The sequence below is a fragment of the Eucalyptus grandis genome, chromosome 3 (genome assembly GCF_016545825.1).
Source record: "Eucalyptus grandis isolate ANBG69807.140 chromosome 3, ASM1654582v1, whole genome shotgun sequence".
Classification (NCBI taxonomy): Eukaryota; Viridiplantae; Streptophyta; class Magnoliopsida; order Myrtales; family Myrtaceae; genus Eucalyptus; species Eucalyptus grandis.
The window spans coordinates 48,268,483-48,287,797 of record NC_052614.1 but is presented as its reverse complement, the minus strand read 5'-3'; the positions used below and the strand labels follow the sequence as shown (position 1 = coordinate 48,287,797).

The window sequence follows — 19,315 nt, the reverse complement described above, 5'->3', positions numbered from 1 at the left end:
GAACACCGGGCGGGGGCTTGGGGTGGTTGGAGTTGTTCTTTGGGGTGGTGGTGGTGGTGGTGGTGGCTATAATAGTGGGGAGTGAAAAGAGGAAGGGAGGTGGACCATGAACTTAAGCTTGGGGTAGGGACACGATTCCGGGAGGGGTAGGTCAATATTCGCTTTTCTTAAAAGCTGGTACGGAGATGCCGCAAGACCTACGAGATGACGAAAGCTCATGCACGTGGAAATGGAAATGCGTAAATCCGAAACACTGTTCGGAGAAATTAAAAAAAGAAGGAAAACCATAGGCGGAAGCTTCCATTTCCTTCCACAACCTTCCTCCCCGCCCCCTTCTCCCCAAGCGTCACCGAGTCAACCCCCCTTCCTTCCTTCCTTCCTTCTCTTCCTCCTTCAAAATCTCTCCTTCTTCACTACCCAGTTCAGAAACCTCTCGTACTCCTTCCATGGCCACGAGGAGAACCACCTCCAAGCCCACCAAGACCGCCTTCGCCGCCAGAAACGCCGCCTCGGCGCCTCCCAAACGCTCCTCCGCCGCCGCCGCCGCCGGAGCTGCCCGTGCCCTCCCCCGCTCTCGCTCGCTCCCGGTTTCGGGAACTCCGTTCACCCGCTGACCGGCCCACGGCTTCGCGGGGCTAATGTCCTCGCCTCCTCGGTATCCGCCGGGGCCGTCGAGCTCCGCGGCGTCGTCGGCTTCGGTTCGCGGGGCTCTGGCCTTCCCTCTCGGGCTTACTCGACCGCCGCGAGCGCGTCTCAGGTTGGAATTCGATCGAATTTCATCATGTTAATGCGGGTATTTTGTGATATCATCGAAAGGTGTGATCTTGAAGTGTTTTTGTCGCTCAGTGTCGGCTGGATGCTAGGAGCCTATGACATTTCCATTTTATTTGAGGTTTTGCTGTTAGAGTTTAATGCAATTTGTCTGTTGTCTTCTTTTGGTGTTGCTGAAGCTTTTGGGACTTAAAGTTTGGTGCTTTTTGTGCTATGTTGTGACTACTGTCGCCTCTAGGAATGATCTTTCGAGGTTCAGCAGATATAGAATAGAGATGTATGGGGCGTTCGATGTGGACATCATAAGCTTAACGAAATGAACTTTTCTCCGGTATTACTAAAGTGCGTTACTTTTGGCTGTATTAGCAATGACTGTTAAATTAAAAATATCGTTTGATGGTTTTTTATGGTATAAATTTGGAGAATTATGAGTGCAAATTTACCTAAATTCTGCATTCAACTTCCCCATCTTCCGTGAGCTTTTGCTTATGAAGGTCCACCTAACACTTGAGTAGGTATTACATTTTCTTACCAGGGGAGGCAACGGTTCCTTGATTTTACAAGTTAACACAGTTCCTTGAAGTCCGGCTTTGTTTGACTTGGACAAATCCATCAGAGTTCACTGAGATGACCTGGGAGAGCATTATTGGTGCTGTTGATGCAGCTCGAGTTTGCAAACAAGTGATGGAAACTGAGCATCTAATGAAAGCTCTTTTGGAGCAAAAGGATGGTTTAGCCAGGAGAATTCTCACTAAAGCTGGTCTTCACAACACGTCAGTTCTGCAGGCTGTGGACAATTTCATATCCCAACAACCAAAGGCATGTATTCAGTTATAAGTTTGTTTTTCAATTCAATTTTGTCTTTCTCCAGAGGATATTTGGGGTTTGGTAACAATCTGTGATCTTGCACCAGGTTTTGTGCGATGCTAGTGGCCCTATAATGGGCACATATCTCGCCTCCCTTTTGGACAATGCTCAGAAGTGCAAGAAAAAAATGATTTTGTTTCTGTGAAGATATTGGGCAGCAATTAGTTCGAAATCTTCAGCTCAGTGAGAAGGATTTGCGGGAGGCCATTCAAGCTGTTTGTGGAAATCAAAGAGTAACAGATCAAAGTATATCTTTTTTTTTTTTTTTTTTTTTTGGTGACCCAGGATCTGCTGGGCCGACTTTTTGCTTACGCTAATTGCCAATCCACGGCCCGTACAGTGCGCGGTGTACCTCGGATCAAATGTCAATACCGGGGGGAAAGCTAGCACAGGATCCCACTACCATGGCCCCTCACTTAAGACGTGTTAGCAACTGCGGAATTTTGACCTTGGGACCTCTGCAGTGAAGTGCCCAAAGCCGAACCAACTCAGTTGCCCACCGATGGGTAAAGTACGTCCTATTGTTATTCAACTTCTGCGATGATTTTTTTTTGTGGTTCACATGATACTTTTGAAAGACATCGGTCCTTATCATTGCTTCCCATGTTTACTTTGAGGTTCCTGTAATTGTTAGGACTTGAACAGGCTAACAATATTTGTGACATTGATTGCCCATAGACAGGCTAGCCCATTGTCTTCACGAAACTTCATTAATCAATGAACTCCACGTAGCCTCCACTTGCTGTTGAACTGAGTCCATCTGGGTTGTTGTTGTTAGAGCACTTACAATCTCACTACAGCCAAAGCGAGGATGGTGATTAGAGCTGGGCCTCCATCGGATCCCATCTGAGGGCCGATCCTCTCAGCTGTATTCACCCAAAGAAGAGAAGCGTTATGTAAAGAGAGGTAAGTGGGAGGGTTCAGCGAAGGAAGATCGACTATAACTTCTCAAGGTGAACACAAGGAGGCGGACAGAAACAGAGAGGAGTCTAACGAAAAGAGGGCAAGAGCAGAGTCCTGGGGCATGATAAATTATAGCCCAACATCACCAGGTCATGTGCGACGCACGTGGTGCGACGCTAGTAGAAGTAAACAACAGATAGTTGAAGATTGAAAAAGGGGAATTCCCACAAACAAATAAAACAAGAAAACGGGAAGGGGGAAAATTGAAATTTCGAAAGATAACGAAACCTGATCTTTAAACATGCATTCCGTACATTATATTTTCCTGGAATTCTTTTCGAGAACCTTATCCCATGCTAATTCCATGAGGTCCCCCATATGGGCCATATCTACCACCACGAAATCTATAGACATGTGCACCAAAACCAGAAGCGTTCAAAAAGCTCATTTCTTCTTTTTTTTCTCTCTGTGCTAATGCAAATTAACAAAGCAGATTGATCAGGATGACTCGTTTCTTCTTCTTTCTGACCTTGCCATTACAGAAAAGCGAGCCGAGCCCGAACAAGCTCACCGTCCTGATCGTTTGACGTGGGGCTGAAAATTCAATTCAGGATTGACCCTCACTCACGCTGGGTCTGTATCGTTTGTTCGTCGTCGGGGGCTTCTGCGATTGCGACAGGCCGTACGAAGATGGCATGCCCAAGGAAGATTGATATGACTCCGACGACCATCTCTGACTTGATATGGAGGGGTTCTTTCTGCAAATTCTGCCTCGGGTTGTCCTTGGAGGCGAATTTGTCCTGTGGATTTGGAACTGAACCGGTCGAGTTGCTCCGCGAGAGGAACTGCAGCGACCGAATCGGTCCTCTGCTCTTGGCGACGTCACAATTAAGTGCACTTGAACTGCCAGGATGGCTTGGGCAGCGGCTTCTCATCCCCTTCGTCGTCGTCGTCGTCGAAGCTGTCCGAAGAGGAGCTCCTTCAGACTCCTCTTCTCCGTGAACGCAGCACTAGAAATTGGTGTCCCAGATGGAGGAGCAGGATGAGACCAAGGTATTCGGCAGACAATTACTGTGGTCGGCAGTTACCACTCCGTCCCTCCTGATCTCGTCGGGAAGGATCTTGCCGTCGGAGAAGAGCTCGTCGGCTGAGGAGAGCTGGAGGACGAAACTCGACCCGCCGACGCAGAAGTCGGAATCGGAGTCCATCAGCAACCGGTCGAGCCTCTCGCCTCGACTGCGGTCATCTTCTTCGACGAGCACGGCGTCGCCGCATTCCTTGAGATCGTGGGAGAAGGAGATTCGAGAGAGAAGTCAGCAACTTGCAGCTTTCGAAGCTTTTGGGATTTTGTCTGAGCGGCGCGGGCAAGCAGAGAGCAGAGAATCTGGATTGTGGGTTTGATGGAGAAGATGAGATGAATCGATGAAGGGAGGCAAAACCAACGCACGGATGATCGATTTATGGCCCGTGATGAGGGAAAAAGGGAAAGGAAGCGATCGACCTAGGATTTTTGTTTTGCGACGACATGGAACTTCGATCTTTATGAATCCATCTAATTTTGTGAATCGAGATGCCCGGAGAAAAATCAGGTGAATATTCCAAATTGGTAGTTTCCCCTGTCAGTAAATTTGTTCAATTTGTACCATTCATTCTTGATGAGCTAATATAACATACTTATAAAAAGAGGAAAAAATTCAAAAAAACATGTTTCTATCTCTTAGATTGATAAACTAAATTGTACTTTTTTTTTTGTATGCAGAAGGCGGGGAAGAGAATGGTATATCAACTACATCGTCTCTCTTTCAATACCTTGTATCAACCAAGTTTTCAATCAAGAATGAGAGACTTATATAACCTAAAGTACTGCAGCAAAACCTCAAAATGTAGGAGGAAAAAGTGAAAAATGAAGAACATAGAATTTTATAGACATCGGTTCATATTTACTGCTCTTGAGGGTTATCCCGAGCAGATAAAAAAAAAAGTACACTTGTTTTCTCTTTTTCTTTTGGCCTGAGAAGCATGCTATTGCTGGTATGGCGTGCTTGAATTGACGCATCTATAAAGGGTTTTTCAGATTGACCCCACTCTCACATGGATTTTCGTCAAAAGGGCATTCGGAATATTACAGGGGGCAATCGTTTGAAAGGTCCGAGAATTCGGCAAGAGGTTCAATGTTAAAATTGCCTAAATTGTCATAGTCCTTGGTCGTGATCTTCTCTGATCTTGTTGACACTCAAAGTTAACCGTATTATTACATATCGATCACCAAAATGGAAGATATAATAAAGTCAAGCAAGATCACATGAATATCATAAGAGTATTATTATATGATCAATTATCGATAATTCGAAGGACAAAGACTCAATAATCGACAGCAAGGCAAGAAGTCATCCCGTGTTTAGCTATTGAAATACGATGACGGATCTTTGATGGCTATTCAAGTGATGCCACAGTAAGTTTTAGATGAAAACATTTGAAATATTCAGGAAAGCGCCAAAGGTATTCATGGTTAAGGAGCAGTTGACATACAAAGACCCGGCCATGAAATCATTGTTGATAAATCAGAGAGCATCGAAACACAATCCAAACAGTTGTAAAGCAAATAGGCAAGGTCATTGCAGAGGAAAAGGCAATGTGCATAAGGCTTGAAGCGGTTATTAGAAGAGGAATGATTGTTCAGCAATTACCAAGCTTCTCTATAAATACCATCAGTCATCTAGCATGACACCTCCCCCCGCGAAAGAATCAATCAACATGTTATCCCTTTATCTTTACATCTCTTGTACTACACTTTAGTTTTCATAGCTATAGCTCTTAGATCCTTGTCATTGTTTAGATTCTAGCATGTATCTACACCATGATGTTGCGTCGTCAATTAAATTTCAACGTTGTATTCTCTATCCTAGTCCAACGTTGTTGATTAGATTCCGGTGTTATGTCTTATATCTCAATGCATTATCGTTGATTAAATTCCGGCATTGTGTCTACTTATCCCCAAATTATGTCGTCAATTAGATTCTAGCACAGTTTGAACTCATCCTCAATGTTAACAAGTTCGTTGTCAAGTAGTACAATTCTATTCGAAATTGGAAATTTGACATTTATATTGCATTTGATATCTTATATTCAGAATTAGTACAAAATCTTTATTATTTCTAAAAAAAATTGAAGGATTATTATAGATGAAAGATATTTCGTTACGGAAACAAATCTATTCACCGGGATGGTTATTGTCAACTTCATCGAAAATTCCCTTGCTTTATTATCCTCAAATTGACGAGGCTTCTTCTTCCTCGGTAGTTCCCTACGCGAGAGTTTCTCCCCATTATTTTGCATAGTCAAAGGCACGATCCCGGTTCTCCTTCCTTTCTTCTCTGCTTTTTACTATGGCTGAGATACATGTGCGTAACGAAAATGTCAACGGAATAAGATAAGGGGATAGGAGGTGAGAATGGTGATTCATAAAGCAAACGCGTTAATGCTTGACATAGTAAATTTTGAGAGAATATTTGCGTAAACGAGCGTGCAGATGAGACGGTACGATCCTTCACGTCCTTTAAGGGGGCCAACAAAAAGCAAAAAATATCAATTTTGGACTATCTGAGAATCCCCTTTTTCAAAAAGCTTTAATAACCACACACAGTGCTTTTCGTTGAGGCTTGCCTGTACAACTCAAAAGTTGAAATTTAACCAATTTATAAAGCATGTTGTATGTTGAATGAATCTCTAAATAGCTAAGTTTCCACGCTCGTGCCTTTAGATTATTTAAGAAAACTATAATTAAAATGTACTTTTGTAGATATCCAATTTTGCATCTTAAAAATTTCCTTTTTTCTTAATTAAGGGATCAAGGGGTATCTAATTTCAACCACGTATTTTCGGAGATAAAGACACTTGGATGATTTACATTATGTATGTATGTATGCTTTTCAGCTGGATTGAGCAATGAGTCTTCAATAATGCTTTGACTTATTGGAACTATTTTTTGATGAGCAAAGTGAATTATAAATACCAAATCTATGTGCAGGCAAATGAGACGTCATCAAGCATCCATTTATCAGTTACTATATCAATTTGTCAACAAATTTCAAAAAACAATACTATTTGCCCAGCATTTCTTTCAATTAATTTTTCAAAAAATGATTTTTAAATGATTAATTTTCCAATTGAAGGAGTCAGATTCTTTCTTTTTTCTTCTCTATAGGCATTTACAAACTGGGCATGTATGGGTTGGGTTCTAGACACTGGAGACCGAAACCGAGTGGCGATTAATTAAAAAGCATCCTAGTTTCATAGGCCTACAAATTTGAAGTTTGAACGCCCGCACCGTCCCATCTCCATTCCTTCCGATCGTTCACCATTTAGGCCACGTAGCTTAGTCGGTAGCCACTGATTATTGTTTTTCTTGATAAGAGGAAACGCAAAGGATCAAACACGAATTAATGGACCTTTTAGCCAGATTCATCGTGTGAATTGATGGCTCCTAATGGTCGAAGAGACTTGCTTGCATGCTACGTTTGCAGCTCCCTTGATCAAACCTCCGAATTTACTCTTGATCGCTTTAGGAACAGCGGCGTTATTCAACAAATGCTGGGCTTCAAGAGTAAACGATTTTAGCTTGCTCGCATTAAATCGAGTATTTCGGTCTCAAGCTTTTTAGTAAACTGACATTATCGATGTGGATTTCTCGGCCCGTCCTTTTCCTAAAGAGGACAAGGGAATCGGCATGATGGAAAGTGGGGATCGGACGAGAACGTTATCGTCTCCAAAACAACATTTTCAATGCTCTTTAAGCAGATAAACTTGGCGGTGGGCTCCCCTCCCACTTTATTATTCTTATGTTAGCTTTTGACATTGCAACAGCAAGTTACATATACAATTCATGTTACTGGGTGTCCCATCTATCGCCAGCAATTTAAGTACTCGTCGATTTTTCAAACCTTAGTCACCTAATCAATAACGATGAAGGTGGGTCGTGTATAATAGCCACACAAAATCTTGTCAAATTTAGGCAAAAAGGATAAAGTCTCTTCCGAATAAACACCATTCCTATGAGCCTTAAATGCACGGAACAGCCAAAGGACAGGGGAACAACCATTGCATCCACTCGTCTTTTCCTCCCATAAAAGAAGAAGAAGAAAAGAGCGCTTGATCTTCTAATAATTAGGGCTTAATCAAAAAGGCTTGCTTGATCATCCCCCATTAAGATTCCAGATAGGCAGCGCAACCGTGACTCTCTTTAATATTTTTTTTTTTGGTAAGGTAAGAATATATAGAGCAAAAGCCAATTATACAAAATGCCGCGCCAAAAACTTTCACTCATGATGCATGAGCAAAGAGAGTAAAGGGAGCCGATGTAAAAGAAAACAAAAACAACGGAAAACAAGGAAACCGAAACAGACCGGCAAACAAATAAAAATCGCCACCAAGCAAAAAAAAACAAAAAACACAACTGTCAGCAAGGTAGCACAACACAACAACGGGGCCGCAAACCTAGAAGGAACAGCACCAATTGACCAACCCTAGCAGAAGAAGCACCACTAAGGAGAATGGGCAGGCCCACCAACAAAAACATAAGAGTCAAAGCTCCACCCTCGTTGAAGACACTTGTTACGAAAGTTGTCCGACACGTTGCTAAAGGTCAACACTTTATCTTTAACAACTTTGACAAGTTGATTCTTCAAAGCCGAAACCTCAAGTGTTTCACTCCAGAAAATGATGCTATTTCTTTTCTTCCAAATTAAATAGCAGATGACTCTCTTTAATAGTTAATACCTTATTGATCACTTAAATTAAGGTGCATACAAAACAGAGGCAGGACGGCGGAGTGGACGCATCCTCGGCCAACTAATTTTTCGATTAACGACCAGATTAAAGTTGCGCCTTTCGAGATTACAAAAAACTCAGTGCCAACACGCGGACAATCTCAAATGTTCTTTTCCGGCGTATCTTGGGAATTATTTTACTAATATTCGCGGTTTAACATTTACTTTTCTTAATTAAGACAATTATTTTAAAATTAGAAGGAGGAAATTGGACGTTTCCGTTATCTCCCTCAAAAGCTTGCTCGAAATCTCTAATGTTTGGCGTTAACATCAAGTTGATAGGACACGAATGATAATCATCCTTACTAGAAATTAATTTTGGAATAAAAATAGAAAAATTTATTTATATTTTTAGATGAGTTTCTAAATAAAAATACATATTTGATAATGATATAAAATTTTATTTTGAAAATAAAAATTTATTTGATAACCACATGTAGCCCATTGAATTGAAAGTTGGGATCGATGAGGGCAAACACGTCCGTTCCGAGGCCGGCAAGATCTCCATAAAGCACTGAGTTCAGAGATAGGGGCAGTGCATTTTCCCGTGCATTTACCGCGGAACGCGCTAAATCTAACACCACGCACCACATCCGAAAACCTAAATAGTAATTAGACAGAAACTCCAAGAGGCCTAACTTGTAATGAGTGTTGGAATTGCACTAGTCTTGTGGTATCAACAAGGAAAATCGGTATAATTTCCTTTACCCAAAAAAAAAAAAACAACGAAACATCGGTTAACCATTCGAAATGCTTACATCAAAAGTGATAAAAGAATAATTCAGTCCTCCAAATATTGATCGGGCACACCACGAGAGAAGTATCGAACATCACAGGTATTTTTTATTAGATTATTTGACAAATACCTCGAAAACAATTTACCGACAAATCTTGGGATGGAGACGGAAGTCAACGGGGATTTTGTCAACGAAAGCGCCCCCCGCCCCCTCCCCGATTCCTTAAAAACGCTCTCCATCGAACGAATCATTTAATTTCAAGGCTGTACATCTATATATGCTTAAATATAATTAATGAAATACGTAACATAGGGCAGTGAAAAAAATCAAGAACGATAGCACGCCACCTGCTTCTACCACAAGAAACGCTCCACAAATTTCACGCTGGCCTCCACGACCTCACTCTCCCAAACGTCCCGGGACCGGCCGCCACCCTCCTCCTTGGCCGCCATCGCCAGCCGGACCGCCTCCGTCGCGTCCAGCTTATGCAGCTCCCACCCGGACCCTCTCAGCCGCTCGATCTTCATAATCTGCCACTTCGCCAGCTCCACCGCGTTCTTCTTTATCTTTCGCACCGCCTCCTTGTATGCACCCTCCCGCCCCGGATCGTCTTCCCGCATCCCCGCATCCTCCCGCCGCCACCCGTCCCCGGGCCAACCCCCCACGGCGGCGGGTAGGTCATAAAGTAACGGTCGAACTCGGGCACGCCTATGGCCTTCCTCAGGCAGGCCCAACCCCCCGGGTTGGTCCGGCGCAGGTCGTAGTGTCCGGCGAGCTCATCGAACGCGCCCACGTCGAGCATTTCGTCCACGCGCTTCGACTGGTACTCCTCCAGGACGGGCGGCGACACGTCGACCCACAGAAAGCAGCAGTCGTACCTCAGCTCGGGGCTCGCCGCCGAGCCGAGCCCGCTGAAAACCCCAGCCTCGGGGTCGAACCGCTCCACCAGGAGAGCGTGGATGAAGGAGTTGGAACCGCCGACGAGGAGGGGGAGCTTCCCGCGGGAGGCGATGCCGGAGATGGCTGCGTGGCCGATGGAGCGGAACTGCGACGGGGTCATCTCGCCATCGTTCGGGTCGAAGGAGCTGAGGAGGTGGTGGGGGACGTCGTGGCGCTCGGCGAGGGGGATCTTGTTGGTGGTGATGTCGAGGCCCCGGTAGAGTTGCATTTTGTCGGCGTTGATGACCTCGCAAGGGAAGCGGGAGGCGAGGTACATGGAGAGGGTGGACTTACCGCACCCGGTGGCACCCATGATGACAACCACCTTGGCGCGGGGGCGGAGGGTGCGGTGGGCGGTTGCAGAGGAGGAGGACATTGGGGAACAACGGGAGGGGGCTTGGGGTGGGCGGAGTTGCTCTCGGGGTGGTGGTGGTGGTGGCTATGGGAGGGGAGGAAGGAAGCTTGGGAGAGATGAAGCAAGGAAGGTCCATATTCGTTTTTTTTATAGAGCTCCTCATCCACATGCACGTGAAATGCTAAACACTGTCCAGAGAAATGAACGGGAAGTGTTCAAAAAATAGAAGGGAAAAAGCATAGGAAAGCTTCCATATCCTTCCGGACAACGTTCCTCCTCCCCCCGCCCACTTCTCCCCAAGCATCACCGAATTGCCACCCCACTCTTCCTCCCTTCTTCTCCTCCTTCAAAATTTCATCTTCTTCATCTTCTTCACTACCCCGTTCCCTACTCCAAAAGGATTTTAAGAGGTGGTGCCCAGGTCGGTGCCTATGGAGCCCATGAGCCCAATCTAGCAATCACGCCTCTGACGTGGCAAGACCAGTGGGCCCGGCGCATGCCGACATGGAAATTCGTAAAATCCGAAACTGCGTTCGGAAAAATTAAGGGAAGAAAAAAAAGGCGGAAGCAGAAGAAGCTGCCACTTCCTTCCACAACCTTCCTCCTCTTGCCCACTCCCCAAGCATCACCGAATCGCCACCGCCCCTCTTTCCCTTTCTCCTCCTTCAGAATTTCATCTTCTTCATCTTCACTACCCAGTTCAGAACCCTTCCCGCCCTCCTTCCATGGCCACGAGGAGAACCACCTCCAAGCTCACCAAGACCGCCTTCGCCGCCATAAACGCCGCCTCGGCGCCTCCCAAACGCTCCTCCGCCGCCGCCGGAGCCGCCCGTGCCCTCTCCCGCCCTCGCTCGCTCTCCGGCTCCGTTCCTGGTTTCGGGAACTCCGTTCACCCACTGACCGGCCCACCGCCTCGCCCGGCTAATGTCCTCGCGTCCTCGGTATCCGCCGGGGCCGTCGAGCTCCGCGGCGTCGTCGGCTTCGGTTCGCGGGGCTCTGGCCTGCCCTCTCGGGCTTACTCGACCGCCGCGAGCGCGTCTCAGGTTGGAATTCGATCGAATTTCATTATTTGAATGCGGGTATTTTGTGATATCATCGAAAGGTGTGATCTTGAAGTGTTTTTGTTTCCTCAGTGTCGGCTCGATGCTAGAGCCTATGACATTTCCATTTTATTTGAGGTTTCTATGTTGGAGTTAGAGTTTAAGATTTGAGTTTAAAGCAGTTTGTCTGTTGTCTTCTTTTGGGGTTGCTGAAGCTTTTGGGACTTAAGTTTGGTGCTTTTTGTGCTATGCTGTGACTACTGTCGCCTCTAGGAATGATCTTTCGAGGTTCTGCAGTTATAGAATAGAGATGTATGGGGCGTTCGACGTAGACATCATAAGCTTAACAAATAAACTTTTCTCCGGTATCACTAAAGTGCGTTACTTTTGGCTGTATTCGCAATGAATGTTAAATTAAAAATATCGTTTGACGGTTCTTTATGGTATAATTTGGAGGATTATAAGCTGCAAATTTACCAAAATTCTGCATTCAACTTCCCCATCTTCGTGAGCTTTTGCTTATGAAGGTCCGCCTAACACTTGAGTACCTATTACATTTTCTTAGCAGGGGAGGCGGCAGTTCCTTGATTTTACAAGTTAACACAGTTCCTTGAGTTAAAACTAAGTGTTTGATTTTAGACATACAAAGTATAAAGTTCGCTGTTTAACTTTTTCGTGTTTTGGTGATGAATCTGTACTTGGCATGTTTTGCTTTTGATTTCCTTCAAAGTTCAAGATATGTTGGACTGGAGTTTAATGTGATAAACATTCAAAGGTTACTTACCAACCAAGTAAGCATCTCATATTGAAGAATTCTCTCTTAATCCTGTTGAATTTACTGGACCTTTGTGTTTAATATAGCAGGATTGACCTGGCAATTTTTTCCTCATCATCGTTTAGTCGGAATTTCTGGAAGAGATGTCTGCCTGTTTCATTTGTTATGTTTTTTCTAATGGATGTACTTGAAGTCTGACTTTGTTTGACTCAGACAAATCCATCAGAGTTCACTGAGATGGCCTGGGAGGGCATTGTTGGCGCTGTTGATGCAGCTAGAGTTTGCAAACAACAAGTGGTGGAAACTGAGCATCTAATGAAAGCTCTTTTGGAGCAAAAGGATGGTTTAGGCAGGAGAATTCTCACTAAAGCTGGTCTTGACAACACATCAGTTTTGCAGGCTGTGGACAATTTCATATCCCAACAACCAAAGGCATGTATTCAGTTATATGTTTGTTTTTCAATTCAATTTTGTCTTTCTCCAGAGGTTATTTGGGGTTTGGTAACACTCTGTGATCTTGCACCAGGTTGTGGGTGAGACTAGTGGCCCTATAATGGGCTCACATCTTGCCTCCCTTTTGGACAATGCTCGGAGGTACAAGAAAGAAATGGGAGATGATTTTGTTTCTGTGGAGCATCTTTTACTGGCCTTTTATTCTGATAAGAGGTTTGGGCAGCAATTATTTCGAAATCTCCAGGTCAGTGAGAAGGATTTGAGGGAGGCCATTCAAGCTGTTCGTGGAAATCAAAGAGTAACAGATCAAAGTAAATCCTATTGTTATACAACTTCAACGATTTTTTTTGTGAATCACATGATACTTTTGGAAGACATCAGTCCATATAAAACATTGCTTCCCATGTTTTCTCAGAGGTTCCTGCAATTGTTAGGATTTGAACAGGCTAACAATATTTGTGACATTGATTCCCCATAGACAGGCTAGCCATTGTCTTCATGAAACTTCATTAATCAATGAACTCTGCATAGCCTTCACTTGCTGTTGAACTAAGTACATCTGGGTTGTTGTTGGGATGGGCTTCTGCTTTCCTGATGGACTTTGCTTGTTACTCTGTTTATTAGAAGTCCATAGGGACAGTGAGAGTTTGCTTGTCAGTTGTGAGATGAGAAGCAGTGCTGCTGGAAGCTGCCATGGAACAATTCTTCATCCTGCCAAGAACCATCTGTTTTGAGGGAATAATCATGTTGAAACTATTGATGATATTCAACCATCAGAAAAAGATATGCTTTCAGAATCTCAAGTGTTCAGGATATTTGCTCTAGGAAGATGAAGATATTTTCATGCTTAACTGAAGCTTCTAAAACTTTATGTCAAATGCTGCACTGTACTTCTCAGCTTTATCTCGAACCTTTCACGATGTTTCTCAGCTCACTAAGTATTCCCTCTAATGTGCATGTTGTAGCACATAATCTGTTATTGTCCTCCCAAAGCATGAAGACCTTCTATTGTTGATTCCTGGTCTATTTTCTTTGCTTCTTTGACTACTATTGCATCAGTCATAACAGTACTTTGGTCTCCTACAAACAGACCCGGAAGGAAAATACCAAGCACTTGAGAAATATGGCAATGACTTGACAGAAATGGCTCGGCGGGGCAAGCTTGATCCTGTTATTGGTCGTGATGATGAGATCCGGCGTTGCATTCAAATATTATGTAGGAGAACCAAGAATAATCCAGTAATTATTGGTGAGCCAGGTGTGGGGAAAACCGCAATTGCTGAAGGGTAGGTTTCTCAGTTCAGTCTTATTTTCTAAGGCTTAGTATATTAGTCCCTGATGCGTTGTTAGACTTGTTCTTTTCTTTTGCCTATATTTTTGGTGTATGCAGCCAGCATGCATCATGAAGAATCATTCATGGAGCTCCCAGTGTAACATTGCTGTTATTTAGTGTCATATGAATAGTTCAATGTTTTTAACCTTTTTTAGTTCTGTCTTAGTTATCAGGATCAAATTACTCATGCAAATCATTTTTCTGATGGACGAAAGACTTGCTTCCTTTCTTTTATGATGATGTCATAATAGAGGAGACTTTGTTTGTGAAGATATAATTGACCTTCCTGATAAGGTGCAGTGGTGTTGCAGTTATTCTCAAGGGAAACACTCTAGGGCTCTATAGTTTTTTCTATAGATCTAAATCTAGAGCTAAACTAGTTCAAAAGAGTGCTGGCGGCACTCATTCAGTGTGATGGTTCCATCCTTTTAGCTATCAGCAACTTTTGCTTTGTAGTGGAGAGTATTATGAGAGTAGCCATTGTTAAACTATGTACGTGTTACTGCAATTTTGGGAGTGAGGATGTCTAGTGACATGGTTCCTGGTTTTAATGTTGCAACTTTATGGATTGTATGGTAATTTCTTTGGCCTAATTCTCACTCTTAACAGGTTGGCTCAACGTATAGTCCGTGGGGATGTACCAGAGCCACTGTTGAACAGAAAGGTTGTAATTCTTGGCTGTTTGACCAAGATAAGTTGGTTAGATCATAATGTGATTTTCCGGAGAGCTTTCTGCTAAAAGGATGTCTGCTTGATCTCGACCTATGCAGTTGATTTCCTTGGATATGGGAGCACTAGTTGCAGGCGCTAAGTTCCGTGGAGATTTTGAGGAACGACTGAAAGCTGTCTTGAAGGAAGTAACAGCCTCAAATGGACAGATTATATTGTTCATTGATGAGATCCACACTGTTGTAGGTGCAGGTGTGTATCCTTCTTGCTATTTTTTCCTGGTTCTATCTCTATCATTGTTATTGGGGACTATGTAAAACAGTTTTTCGACATGCATGAAAAGTCATTTATTTCTATGTCATATTGTTGGACTTTGTAATCATGCAAATTCTAGTATAATCTAATTTTTTTCATGTTTTCATTTTGCTTTTGTTTTTCATGTGATGGTTTTATTCAGATTCCTATGTGCTGCTTTTTTCTGTTTATTCCCACATGCCAAATGCAAGCTGTTTATTGAAAACTACTGCTTGTGTTTTGTATGTAGGAGCGGCAAGTGGTGCAATGGATGCAGGGAACTTGTTGAAACCAATGTTAGGTCGTGGTGAGCTACGTTGCATAGGTGCAACAACACTGAACGAGTACAGGAAGTACCTTGAGAAGGATGCTGCTCTGGAGCGTAGGTTTCAGCAAGTGTTTTGTGGGCAGCCATCTGTTGAGGACACAATTTCCATTCTTCGCGGATTGCGTGAGCGGTATGAACTACACCACGGCGTTAAAATATCAGACAGTGCCCTTGTTTCAGCTGCTGTCCTTTCAGATCGTTATATTACTGAACGCTTTCTGCCTGACAAAGGTAATCTATGAATTTTATCAGTGTTGGATTGTATTTCTGTGCTTATGACTCTTGCTATTTCCCATGCATATGAGCAACTAATCAACTCCCCTCAATTGATAATGACATATACCTGTAAAATTTTTCAAATGATAATTAATGTTCCTGTTGTTGAGAATGACGAATTAAATCCCAGCAATAATGCGCAAAGACTCTAACTGCACAGTATCTTTTTTCTTTTGCTGGGGCACCTAACTATAAAAGAAAATTTTGCATTGCAATTTCAAATATATAGTTGCTAGCAGTATAGTATTTTCTGTCAGCTATTACTTTGATTTATCTCCTATTTTCTTCTTCCCCTTCGTTTGCTTAATATTTTTCTCTATTATTTTCTTCATTATTTATATACTCTCTTAGGAGTACAATGTTGTTACGCCACTGTTTTGGATAATTCCATCTCACATACTTTGAGAAATACAACCATTGTGATAGAACAATCTTAAGTGTATAAAGAGAAGATGTAATTTATTCCAACGTCTTGTCTTGAATGCTCCTCTACTTTACCTCAATAGACACATCTTTCCTGCTCCTTCTGTTGTCTAATCGTATATGGTTATGTTGTTTCTTCCTTCAGCCATTGATCTAGTTGATGAAGCCGCGGCAAAGCTGAAAATGGAGATTACATCTAAGCCTACTGAATTGGATGAGATAGACAGAGCTGTGCTTAAGTTAGAGATGGAGAAGTTATCTCTGAAGAATGACACAGATAAAGCATCTAAAGAAAGGTTGCATAAGTTGGAAAATGACTTAAATTCGCTTAAACAGAAGCAAAAAGAACTGACGGAGCAGTGGGAAAGTGAAAAGGCTCTTATGACTCGGATTCGATCAATTAAAGAGGAGGTCACTCTGCTACCCCTATATAATTCTCTTTCATGATTCTTCCTTTTGCATATTTTTACCTTGATTTGAACTTTCTCTCCATCTGTTATCTAACAGATTGATAGAGTTAACCTGGAGATGGAAGCTGCCGAGCGTGAATACAACTTAAACCGTGCTGCTGAGCTCAAATATGGAACACTCATTTCCCTTCAGCACCAGTTAGAAGAGGCTGAAAAGAATCTTGCAGAATTCAGGAAATCAGGAAAATCTTTGTTACGAGAAGAGGTCACTGATCTTGACATTGCTGAAATTGTCAGCAAATGGACTGGCATTCCCTTGTCGAACCTTCAACAATCTGAGAAGGAAAAGCTAGTAATGCTGGAGGAGGTTCTCCACAAGAGGGTGGTTGGTCAAGATATGGCAGTCAAATCAGTAGCTGATGCAATCCGTCGTTCGAGGGCTGGATTATCTGATCCAAACCGACCAATAGCAAGTTTTATGTTTATGGGCCCTACTGGTGTTGGCAAAACTGAGCTTGCTAAGGCTTTAGCTGGATTTCTCTTCAACACAGAAAATGCTCTTGTTAGAATAGATATGAGCGAGTATATGGAGAAACATGCAGTTTCACGTTTGGTGGGTGCGCCTCCCGGTTATGTGGGATATGAAGAAGGTGGGCAGCTGACTGAAGTGGTTCGCCGAAGACCTTATTCAGTTGTGCTCTTTGATGAGATTGAGAAGGCACATCACGACGTGTTCAACATTTTGTTGCAGCTGTTGGATGATGGAAGAATAACTGATTCCCAGGGAAGGACCGTCAGTTTTACAAACTGTGTCGTGATAATGACTTCTAATATTGGTTCTCACTTTATACTTGAAACTCTCCGCAATACAACTGACACTAAGGAAGTAATTTATGACATTATGAAAAGACAAGTTGTTGAGTTGGCCAGACAAACATTCCGCCCAGAGTTTATGAATAGAATTGATGAGTACATTGTATTCCAGCCACTGGACTCCAAGGAAATTGGCAAAATTGTGAAGCTCCAGGTAACTAATCTTGAGCTCACTGTTATTTTCTCCTTGGAGGTGTTGCATTGTGTAAGCTTAATCACAAAAAAGACTCTACCAATAGATGCATATGCAAGCTGCAATATTGTGTCAAATCTTCTCAGTGGGGTAAATTGAAAAGGCAGAACTAGCTTTTGTTTTTCAACCTTTTATCATGACATTATGCTTTATCGCATAAAAGTTTTTATCATAACCTTTTATCCTTGACTGGTGCTAACAAAGGGCCAAATAGAGAATGAAATGCCGAAATAGGGGAAGCAATGGCACAACCACATAGGTTACCAATGTGCTCGCGTAAAGCTTCTGTGCATTCTCTTACTGCAGTTTAAGTAACTTGGTTTCTCATGGTTTACACGTTGATCACTATTTTTTTTTTTTTTTTTTTTTTTTTTTGGGTGAAAAACGTTGATAACTATTGTTTTGTGATGCAAAAGTCCAAAAAAAGATGAATCTTTATTTCTGGTTACTTTTATGATTTGGAAGTTTTGTATGTGGGAAAAGGAGTTATATTGCAATGCTTTTAAATCTTTAAATGATCGATTTTGTTAAGCCGTATTGTTATTGTTTAAATGTCAGGATGCCTAGAGCCTTTTAGTTCCTGTATGTTTGCTAAGAATGCACCTTTCTGAGTAACACATCCGACACAATTCATGTGTTGTGTCAAAACGCACCTAGCACATTCCATATGAGTTTTGTAGCAAACATAACGATGGTCCAATTTCCACCTGATGCAGATGCACCGGTTGAAAGAACGGCTAAAACAGAGGAAAATTGACCTTCACTACACTGAGGATGCCATTGAGCTTCTTGGGACATTGGGCTTCGATCCAAATTTTGGTGCCAGGCCCGTGAAGAGGGTGATCCAACAGTTGGTTGAGAACGAAATCGCTATGGGTATACTGAGAGGAGATTTCAAGGAGGATGACTCGGTGATTGTCGACGCTGTTACGTCGCCTTCAGCCAAGGACCTTCCCCCACAGAAAAGGTTGTGCATCAAGAGATTGGAGAGCAGCCCAATGGATGCGATGGTTGCCAATGATTAACATTGAGTAACTCACGTCTCATGCTGCTTGTACATATGCTGCCCTGCGTCGTTCTGGTGAGTAATAAGTTTTTGGTCTTGATGGTCAAGTGTTCAGTTAGCTTCGAGTGTACAACGAGTCAGAGATAGTTACAACCAACCGCAGACCTTGAGCCGGTTTGTCTGGAGATAAGGTACCGGTACATAATGTCCCATGCTGCACGAGTTCCACCCTATTGATCGGCCGGTTTCGATGTCGAAGTTAAATGTTTCTTTGAACTTTCAGTGAACTTTTTTGCTAAACTGGCATGAGCTTTGCTGATTCCAGAGCAAAAGGTTAGAGGGTTACTCTTATGATTGCTGTTCCTTGCCCACACGGCTTTACTACACTAGCTAGAGAATCTGAGAAAAGCTTTTCCAACAACCGTGGGAGACTGTTACTTAGCGGGATTCGCGTCGAACCGGAAATCGGTTAATGTCAAATGTCCAGACCCATCATTTGCACAGAACGGTAGCTCCGTCACTCTTCTAAGGGCTGGCAATTTTGCTATATTTGCGGGAGCAATTGCATTATGATGACCGGGGTCCATTCCAGTCTTCTCATTCTCTGCACTTCATGTGACGCGACGTCGCCAGAATCATTGCATTTCTTTTTAAGGATTCGATCTCGCCGTCGGTTAGCCTGTCGCAATCCAGGAACAGAAACTGCTTCAATACATCACGCTCTTGGCCGAACGGATGCGAGGAACTCTCTCTCTCTCATGGGTCGTTTTACGAATCCGCCCTTGATGCCAGTGGAACCGTCGAACCATCGAGTTCAGAAAATGACTGAGGATTCTCTGCAAGAC

At 43.2% G+C, this 19,315-nt stretch overlaps 2 protein-coding genes across 3 annotated transcripts; one reads left to right on the top strand and one right to left on the bottom strand.

The window, feature by feature from the left end:
* The first annotated feature begins 587 nt into the window (after positions 1-587).
* Positions 588-19,017, top strand: LOC104437604 (chaperone protein ClpB3, mitochondrial). Of its 2 annotated transcripts, none has more exons than XM_039308873.1 (10): positions 588-757; positions 12,426-12,644; positions 12,739-12,976; positions 13,756-13,951; positions 14,608-14,662; positions 14,769-14,919; positions 15,212-15,520; positions 16,134-16,399; positions 16,496-17,425; positions 18,181-19,017. In XM_039308873.1, the coding sequence occupies exons 2-10, from the start codon at positions 12,450-12,452 to the stop codon at positions 18,487-18,489; spliced, it is 2,649 nt and encodes an 882-aa protein (XP_039164807.1). In that variant the 5' UTR covers positions 588-757; positions 12,426-12,449; the 3' UTR covers positions 18,490-19,017. The 2 variants fall into 2 exon arrangements, with proteins under 2 accessions (XP_039164807.1, XP_010048890.2); XM_010050588.3 differs by lacking the exon at positions 588-757 and adding an exon at positions 11,040-11,440.
* LOC104438652 (adenylate isopentenyltransferase-like) lies at positions 9,457-10,418 on the bottom strand. Its single transcript, XM_039309701.1, has 2 exons — positions 9,773-10,418; positions 9,457-9,734 (listed from the first exon to the last, which is right to left on the bottom strand). The coding sequence occupies exons 1-2, from the start codon at positions 10,416-10,418 to the stop codon at positions 9,457-9,459; spliced, it is 924 nt and encodes a 307-aa protein (XP_039165635.1).
* Positions 19,018-19,315: the final 298 nt, after the last annotated feature.

Excerpts from the sequence above, each read along its gene's own strand:
- LOC104438652 (XM_039309701.1), bottom strand. The coding sequence starts at position 10,418 with ATGTCCTCCTCCTCTGCAACCGCCCACCGCACCCTCCGCCCCCGCGCC. Across the intron at positions 9,735-9,772 it reads TTACTTTATGACCTACCCGC|AGGATGCGGGGATGCGGGAA; the intron begins CGCCGTGGGGGG and ends GGTGGCGGCGGG.
- LOC104437604 (XM_010050588.3), top strand. The coding sequence starts at position 11,123 with ATGGCCACGAGGAGAACCACCTCCAAGCTCACCAAGACCGCCTTCGCC. Across the intron at positions 12,645-12,738 it reads TCATATCCCAACAACCAAAG|GTTGTGGGTGAGACTAGTGG; the intron begins GCATGTATTCAG and ends ATCTTGCACCAG. Across the intron at positions 14,663-14,768 it reads AGCCACTGTTGAACAGAAAG|TTGATTTCCTTGGATATGGG; the intron begins GTTGTAATTCTT and ends CGACCTATGCAG.